This window comes from Nicotiana sylvestris, chromosome 8 (assembly GCF_000393655.2).
Source record: "Nicotiana sylvestris chromosome 8, ASM39365v2, whole genome shotgun sequence".
NCBI lineage: Eukaryota > Viridiplantae > Streptophyta > Magnoliopsida > Solanales > Solanaceae > Nicotiana > Nicotiana sylvestris.
Window position 1 is genome coordinate 201,078,404 of NC_091064.1, and position 9,887 is coordinate 201,088,290.

Here is a 9,887-nt window from a genome sequence, read left to right on the forward strand (position 1 = left end):
GCCGATTGGGCAGGGCTACTTTCATTAATGGCACACTATTAAAAACATAATACAAAAGATTAGCATTAATTAATGATTAACAAATATGGCAGTAAAATATTTATACATATAGCAGATTTAATTCAATTCAAATTAGAAAGAATCAATCCGTTTAAAAAGGCAATCCTAGTATTTAATATGTTTCCCTATTTTTTCTCTCCATTCCATAACATGTTTTATGTTTTCATTAGAAACCAATCCATTCCATAACATATTTTTTCCTTTCTATACATGAACCTTTTTATATAATGTAATGTAGATACATCTTTATATTCTGATGAAATAAAATATAAATATTTTATGAAAAAATTATAATGTATGTTTGTGGTATATATACATTATAAATCATGTATTTTTTTTAACGAAAATTCATGTATATATGCATATGTTGTTTATATACGTCTTTATATTTAAATATATATCATCGATCCATTTCATAATAATTTTTTTCTTTTTTTATACATGGACCTTTTTATTCAACTTAATCCTAGAAAAATTATATATCTGTATATTCCAATGAAATAAAATACATATATTTCGTGAAAAAAATATATGTATGTGGTATATTATAAATCGTGTGTTTTTCAGAAAAAATATGTATATATGCATATGTTATTTATACACATATTTATATTTAAATAGATATTATTAATATGCCATTTATATTTTTCACTAATATAACATGCATATTTGTATAAATAATCCGAATATAAATAATATATGTGACATATTTTTTTTTCTATATACATATTAAGCATGTTAATATTTTAGATTAAATTTTATGTAAGGTATATGCTAGCAATATACTTTGAATAATATCAATATAATAATGTATTATGATATATATATATATGACATACTGATGGAATATTTACATTATATATATATGACATATTGATGGAATATTTACATTGTAAATTGTCACAATATAATATACTTGAAATATATTAAATGTAAATTTTGAGTTAAAATAAAATTGTACAGAAAAATTTTAAAACTCAAAAAAGAAAAAAATTACTAAAATTCTCATTGTGCAGAGGGAATTATTTTTGAGATATTCTTCTTTCAGAATCTTTGATATATTTGGGTAAGTATTATTTATGGAAGAAGAAAAAAGAAATTATAGAAGAGTGAGGGAAAAAGAAATGTAGTAAAAAGTGTATTAATGTAGAGGGATCCCTTAGTTAATGGAGTTATCAATGTGAAAGTGCTAAAAAGTAATAAAAAATATGTTGTTTTTGGAATAAACAAAGCTCTATCATTTATGAGAATAGTTTTTAAAAAGGGACCAAGCATACGCATAGGAGCATTTGGTACCGGTAATAAGATTATTAGAAAAATTCCGATAATAAAATTATTGGAAAAATAGATAATTGTCAAAAAAATTCATATAGTAATCATCAAAATTTACCACAAAATATGACAGTCAACAAAGTTTTTCGTATGGTGATTACCAGGATTTGTCACGAAATAAGACAATCATTAGAATTTTTCATATGGAAAAACTTCAATCGCCAGGAGTACTTTCCAAAATTTTGGCCGGACACTATTTTTCTTATCGGATTCAAAATTTTAACGGTGGTTCTATAAAGGTCCTCCCACTTGTACAAGCCAACAGAAAAATCCTTATTAAAATCTAAATGGACGTCGACGAAAAAAACATGTAAATGGACATGGCCAGACGTGGAATACTCTTCAACCTATACCACATATTATCTATTATTTAATTTCATTTTTATCATAACCAATTACGCTATATGAATAAAATATAATGTTTTTTTTCATGGCTTTAATGACGCTTTTTTCGTGCATGATTCATGCTAATAACATTCAAAAATTTGAGAAATGCTAATAATACGATCTTATCATTAGGTTATATATAGGGGGTTTCTTCTTTTTCCTCAATTCTTCAACTAAGAAGTTCCCCTTAATTTCTTTTACTACAGTAGATATTGGAGTATACTACTCCCTCCGTTCACTTTTACTTGGCATGTATACTAAAAATAGATTTCATTTTTATTTATCATTTTACACATATCAAGAGAAATAATTTTTTTTCTTGTTATACCCACCATATTTATTACTCATTTTAAATTATTTTCCCAAAATCCAATAAAATATGCATCAATTAATATGAGTATCATGGTAAATTATGCACTTTATTTATTATTTTTTAAGGGACGTGACAAGTCAAAACGTGCCAAGTAAAAGTGGATGGAGGAAGTAGTATTTATTAACTTCTTTGCAACTTGAACTTCACTATACTATTGTGATTCGTAATTGTAGTCAATTTGTTTTTTTTGGACGTTATTTAGAATTTGACTTCACCGATTTTGTTCAGCCCTCTCATTTTAGTACCAGAGAAAATAAAAGTTTCGCTTGTCCTATAAAATCTTAACATAATTTTAATAATGTTACCTGTTGGATATTTGCATTTAACACAAAGAATAAAGAATGTAATTTTACGGAATAAATGATAATATTTCATTTGCTTTAAAACAAATTAAATAAATAAGAAATAAAAAATAAAAAATGAAAAAACAAAGCTCCATGAGTTCCGGCCAGATAATTGGAAATCACGTGCTGTTACACTGTCCAAGTAAAGTAGCTCACATATCCCAAATACAAAAGCATACACGAAGGGGTTGTTTGGCAGAATGTATAAGAATAATGCTGAATATGGTGTATTAGTAATGAAGGATTAGTAATGCATGTGTTAGTAATACAAGCATTAGTTATGCAGAGATTTTTTTTATACATTGTTTGGTGCGGTGTATTAAAAACTAAAATGCATTGCATAATTTTAAAAAAAAAATAGTTGTTTACAAAAATGCTCTTTATATTCTTTAGTTTTAAGGGACTTTAAGGACAATTTGGTCTTTAGACATACTAATGCATGCATTGATAGCCTTGGTATTACTAATACCATGGTTTTGCTATGCATTAGCTATACACAGGATAATACCAAATAAGATGTATAACTAATGCTTGTATTAATTATACATAGGTTAAAAAGTGTACCAAACAAGGTATTACTAATACACAAAACTAATGCAAGTATTATTTTGTGTTATGCACTCTACCAAACGACCTCGAAGTGTATTACCTGTATCCACAGGCGGGTCCTACTTGTACCATTGAAGATAGAGCCATCAAAATGGCTTGGCCCGTGAGGCCAGCCCAACCCAGCCCGCTATTTAGGTAGGGCCGGGTTGGAATTTTTTTAGCCCATTTAAAATTGAGGCTTATAAGTTCGGCCCAAGTCAGCCCGCTAGCCCTTGAGGCTTGACCGAGGCTGGGCCTGGACCGGCCCGTGGGCCAAAAATTAATTAATTCAAATTTAAATATTTTTAAAAAGTAAAAACTAAAAAAATATTAATTATAATCCTCATTTTCCAACCTTAGATTGCTCATTTACTCTTTCATATCAACTATAATTTATATTTTTGACATGCATATAGTATGACAAGATTAATTTTTCTTTTGCTTAATTAACAACGAGCTAGGAAAGTTTTAAGTGGCCAATAATAATTTTTTATTACTTTAAGTGGCCAATAATCAGTTTGGTTACTTTAATATGTTATTAATTATTAAATTTCTCTTCAGTATAGAAAAATGTCAAGTTTTAATACCCAAAGTAAATTTACAACACTAGCAAATTTCATGAATTTTAAAAATTTATGGACTATAATGATGAAATCAACAAATAATGTTAAACCTAAATTAAAAAACCTTAACATATAAACTTATTGAAGCAATTTCCGAACCTAAGGAAAGTGAAAGAAAAGTACTAAAAAAATATTTATGTAACGTTAAAAAAAGAAGAGCTAGAGATATAGAGAATTTATATTTCAATTACGAGATTTTTTGTCAAATATCAAGATTCTTGTACACTCTAGATAAACAGAAGTCGTTCATATGATTAAGAGATTATGTCACAAAAAATATCTAGAGATTTGAAAAAATATTTTTTTCTAAAACAATTGAAGGGTCGGCCCGCCCTAGCCCGCTGCCCTCTTAGGGCTGGGCTGGGCTAGCCATTTTAAGGCCCATATAGATGGAGGGTCAGCCCGGCCTAGCCTACCAAATTTAAAAGCCCACAAGGCTTGGGCTGGGCTACCCGTTTTGACAGCTCTAATTGAAGGTCACCGGACCCCGTAAACTTCATCAGAAATCTTGTATATTTATGTATGTATAACTTAAAAATGATTATATAAATAACTTGACACCCTGAATACTGAATAAAAAATAATAGAGTTATCGTCCCGTAAAACCCCTAGATCCGCCTCTAAGTATATCATTATTTTTTTGAAAAGAAACCAAAGTTTTAAAATTAAGTTCCAAGCCAGCTCAACTATGCTAAATAAATTTGGACATAACAGTTATATCGAGGCCAAAGTTATGCAAACACTTAGCTAGCGTTTGACCATAGTTTTTTAAATTTGTTTTGAAAAATTGATTTAGGTGAAGTTTGGTTTGAAAATAAAAATGTGTTTGAGCATCAGTCACTTTTACTTTTGAAAAAACATGAAACATCACCCACAAGTTCTAAAAATTATCACAAATACCCAACAATACCTTCATCAGTAACATTCATTATATTATCGCAAACCATAGTCCTGAATATAAATAAATTTGGTACAAATTTAATATTTTTATAATGAACTATATAATACACTATCCGAGAAGACAAATCAACATTGTTACAAAATAATAAATTGTGGGCTATTTTATAAAATACAAAAGTTTGGGATAATTTTTAAAAAATATAATAATAATATTTTGAGTTTTGTGAATTTGCTATGCATAAAATTTATGATCAAACATATATTTGCCCAAAAGAACCCCAAATACATTTTGGCAAAGTCTATGGCCAAATCGGTCCTTATTTGCTGGATGATTTAAGATTGTTATCTATCATTGTTTTTCTAGGGGAAAAATAAAACCAAATTAATGAGTTGTAAACGTACTTATGCTGCTCTAGTCCTTGGTCTTTCCCTGTTTCCTCTGTAGTCTCTACAGTGACTTCATATATTTCTGCTTCTTATCAATTCCATTTTACTTCCCTCGTTTTCTACAATTATTATTGGAGTTGATACAAACAGCCGAAGATCTTTCCACCTTGTTTGTCGTTTCATTATAGTTTCTCATTCAAGGTTCATTTTCCACCACAGCTTTTGCAACCTAAGACCCTCTACCTTAACTTTTTGCTATAAAATATCATTTCTTAACCATACTACTTAACTACAAATCCGTTTCTACATTTTTATTCTTCAGTTTTGAATCTTTTTAGTACTCTCCGATGGGTAGAATATGCCCAAGATATTCTTGTTTTTAGTTTACTAAAAGGTGTCTGCAGTTCTTGATTTTGAGATCACAGATGATACAATATTTTCTGTAAAAACGTACAGCTGGTTTTTCAGTGGACTGAGCTCTCTGGAATTTAGTTTAAACGACAAGAAAAAGGCTTTGTTTTTGTAGTGTGTAAAGAATGGAGTTGAAATTGGTTAATTCCAAGTTATTGTCTTTATCTAAGTTAGTTGGTAGAGAGGTGAAGAAATCAAGCTCATTTCTTGATACAAAGCTAATGTTTGGTCTCAATGGGACTCACAAGTTCTATTCTTGCAGAGGTAATTTTCTAATATAGGAAAATGACAAGTTTTACACATGGGGTTTTTGTTATTTTCATTTAATTCTCTTGTAGTGTTAATTATTGTATGTTCTCTTTAGATTTTGGGTTTTCCGTAGTTTAATCAGAAGATCATTAGGCCAGCCCCATGTTCTTCTTTTCCTTTTCTAATCCCCCAACCTGCAGTTCAACAGTCTTATGAGCTAATTTGCACTAAAGATGGTTAAACAAATGCAGACATTTTTCTTGCTGCCTTGCATTTGTCCTTTTAGTGTCTTGTACTATGTTGCTAAACTCTTCAAAAACGTTGCCGGGTGTGATCCTTCAAAGTTGCATTATTTGAGGATCTAACTCGGGCACGGTTAGATTTTTGGAGAGTTCGAGCAACATAAGCCTAGTGTGCATTTTTAAGTTTAATAAATAAAAGGAGGGAAAAAGTTTTCTACTGCAATTCATGTACAGGGCAGTTTTTGAGTTCTATCTGAGAAAATCTTATGCTTGTGTTACCAAGCCTTTTTCATTTTTGGGTTGTCTTTGCCCTTTTGAGGTTTTATTACTATCTTTTGGAGCAGCAGAAAATGTAGAGAACTTCTAATGCTAGAGATACTACTATCTTTTACTTATTATTTGTTATTACATATAATAATGGACTTATACGGGTTTAAATGGAGCGACATGGACAATAAGGATTCATATCGACAACCTCAAGGGATTGAGGGGTAGTTGTTGTTAGGCTCCAGGTCATTAGGAACTTAAAGTAGAACAATCTACCATGAGGCAGTACAAAGTATCAATAGCTTAGAGAAATACATGCTGTTTCATTAGGCAAGAAATAGAAGCCTGTGGCTACATCTGAGATGATAACATTTCTTATACTAAAAGTAGATGATATATGTTCAATATTTCTTCTAACATTCATATTGACTTTTGCCTGTTTTACATCCAGGTGTTGTACTCAAGGCTTCTTATGATGCTGCAAGCTCCATTAGCAAAGAGAATGTTATAGTAGACACTTTTTCTTGTCAGATAAATGGTACAAACTGTTCAGGACTGTATCTTAGAGATGTAAGAATGCTTGATGCTTCTGATGATGAATATGGAGGAGTACTCATTAATCCTCAAACACTCCCATCCAATCCCAATATATTTGCATCTGCACTTCGCGCATCTCTCTCCCACTGGAAACTGAAGGTACCTGCTCAGAATTCCACACCTTCATTTAATTTTATGGTGTTAAAACTGATAATGTAGAGGAATCCATTGCATTTTCATTTTTCGCTTGTTCTATTGCGGAGATGCTTGTGATTGAACAACGCACGTGCCACCAGTCTGAGTGTTTCTTCAGATATAAATATATTACTACAATTTATGGAACACTTAGTTTCTAATTGATGTTGCACACTGCAGGGGAAGAAGGGAATTTGGCTTAAATTACCAGTTGAGAAATGTGATCTTGTTCCTGTGGCAGTAAGGGTATTGACTATCATCAGTACTAAACTTTATTCTTCAAATATTTTTGGTTTTAGTATCTGAAGAATAAAGTATATAGCATGATCCTTTAGTTTCTGATGCTAACTCTTCCTGCAAAGTCAAACTCTAAAGTAACAAATTTCACAGGAAGGATTTCAATACCATCATGCGGAAAGAGGATATCTCATGATGACATATTGGCTTCCCGATGATCCGTGCATGCTTCCTTCTAATGCATCTCATCAAGTCGGAGTTGGGGGTTTTGTGATCAATGACAAAAATGAGGTTATATCTGTTAAAAAGACACTCCTAGCTACTATATATAGCATGCCATAATATTACATGTATATCTTCTGTAGCCCCTTGACCTCAAGAAATGACTGCTTTAGGTGCTTGTTGTACAAGAGAAACATTCTGTGCCCGCTCTTTCAGGTCTATGGAAAATACCAACTGGCTTCATTCTTGAGGTATGTTCTGGTTACAGTTTTGTGCAAACATGAAATCTTCACTTCAATCACTAAACTCATTCTATCTTTTAATGCCAATATCAGTCAGAGGAGATCTTTACAGGAGTCGTGAGAGAAGTGAAGGAGGAGACTGGGGTAAGATATTCATAGGAACATATTTCCCCTATAAATATGCAATCTAAGCTGCCATAACATTCGTTTCTAATCTTTCCAGATCGATACTGAATTTGTGGAGGTTATTGCTTTCAGGTCAGAAAATGTTTGTCTCTTCAAATGTCGATGGATTCTATCTTTATGAAAAGTGGCTACATTTTGTGTTTCTACCAGATAGCAGAAAAGAACTAGAAAGAACAAAAAACATAAAAGCTAAATTATCCAAGCAAAAGATTTGGTCCAATACATAGTATCTTCGGAACTTCATTCACCGTCCATTTCACTTCTTGTTTCTGGTGAGGCATTTGTGGAAAGGATGTGAATCTGATACTAACATTTTGTTAGAAAAGCTAGAACTATCCTTGATAATGAATTTGGCTTTTAGCTCTCTGATATGTTATTTAAGTTGCACATTATAGCATGTGAAAATGGTGATTGCATTCAACACTATTTGTTGATTTTACTTTATCTCCCAAGTAGAGACCATTATTGAATTTAACATATGTTCTTCTTCAGGCATGCTCACAATGTGGCTTTTGAAAAGTCCGATTTGTTCTTCGTCTGCCTTTTAAGACCCCTGTCAACAAGAATCATGGTTGATGATCTGGAAATTCAGGCGGCCAAGGTAAGCATATTGAACAAAGAAACTTGTCATTTATTTTCCTACAAAAGACAACATGTTAAGAGATACCCCCCCTTCCCATCTCAGATTCTCAGTGGTCACACTGTCCATACTATATACTTGTCTCTCCATTATCTGTACCTTTGGAGTAAAGATATTAAAAACTTCAACAATATTGAGAAAGAAAATATGAGCATACACCTAAATGTTTCTGTGATTTTGACATTTTGTAAGGCAGGCTACAGTTTCAGGGAATTGGTTACATTTCATTAATGTTTAAAGCCTTTGGTTAAGGGAGTAGAGGAGGGATTCTCATGCATAAATAGGCAAAGAGATCTATTAATTGACAAGCACGGAATAGTAGACAAACTTAGAGGCAATGAGAAAATAAGGACTTGAAATGAAGCCTTACTTAAGCTGCCTGTCTTTATAATGCAGTGGATGCCTCTCGTCAAGTTCGTTGAGCAGCCATTAGTCCAAGCAGATAGCATGTTTAAAAAGATCATAGACATTTGCATTGCTCGGCTGGGAAAGCGTTACTGTGGATTATCTGTCCATCAACTAGTCTCTACATTTGATGGCAAACTATCCTCCTTGTACTTCAACACAGTAGAAGATTCAGATTCCAACTGTCAAGCCAAATAGCATCGCGATCAGCATTTTCAATGCATTTTTAGATCTCGACTTCTCATTGATGAAGATGGACCGATTGAAACACAATATACATCAACAGATCATCTTCCACTATGGATTAGTGACCTGTAATAAGAAAGTTATCTCAGAGTTTCCGATGGAGCAAAAAACAAAGGAAAAGAAAAAAGTTAATACAGTGTATATATCTTTTCCGTTGGACATGGACTCTGTAAATATGTGACATTTATGTTTCTTATGACTAATTTAACTTTCAGTATTTTTTGCCACTCCACTAATATCTTTCCTTGCCCTTTCTTATCCCCATCATAACCTCAGTTTTTGTATGAAGTATGAACTTATTGTGGGTAGGTGACTTTCATGGAGAAGTTTGGCTTATGGTGCTTGAATATAGTTAGGGGTGTCAATGGTTCGGTTCGGTCAGTTATTTTAAAAAATATGTACCATACCAATTTTTCGGTTGTTCTCTTTTGTATAACCAAAATAAGACTTTTCGGAACTATCCCAATGATCTCGGTTTATCTTTGATATCAATACGGTTCGGTTATTTTTTTGTATTTTTCTTAAAATGGCATGTAAGAGTCGCTAATAGAAGTTAGAATGCGATAAGATACCTGTCACACCTCCTTTTTGCGCACCTGCCCCGAAGGATAAATGCGTGAGGGAGTTTTTCCATTTTAAGTGACATTATTCGAAAATGAGATTATTTATTCAATTCAGAGTCGCCACTTGGGAAAGGTTTGGCTTTTGATGTCCCAAGTCACCGGTTTATCTTGAATCCCAAATCGAGGAAATTTTCGACTTTCCAAATGAAGTCTGCGAACCAGAAATTCTAAGTAAGGAATTCTATTGACCC

General features: G+C 32.0%; 1 protein-coding gene across 1 annotated transcript; it reads left to right on the plus strand.

The window, feature by feature from the left end:
- Positions 1-5,007: 5,007 nt before the first annotated feature.
- On the plus strand, positions 5,008-9,300 carry LOC104244990 (nudix hydrolase 8-like). The gene is made up of 9 exons (XM_009800522.2): positions 5,008-5,669; positions 6,615-6,859; positions 7,076-7,141; positions 7,286-7,423; positions 7,528-7,605; positions 7,690-7,740; positions 7,820-7,854; positions 8,275-8,383; positions 8,819-9,300. Exons 1-9 carry the CDS (start codon positions 5,531-5,533, stop codon positions 9,023-9,025), a joined length of 1,068 nt encoding a protein of 355 aa, XP_009798824.1. The 5' UTR covers positions 5,008-5,530; the 3' UTR covers positions 9,026-9,300.
- The last annotated feature ends 587 nt before the right edge of the window (positions 9,301-9,887 follow it).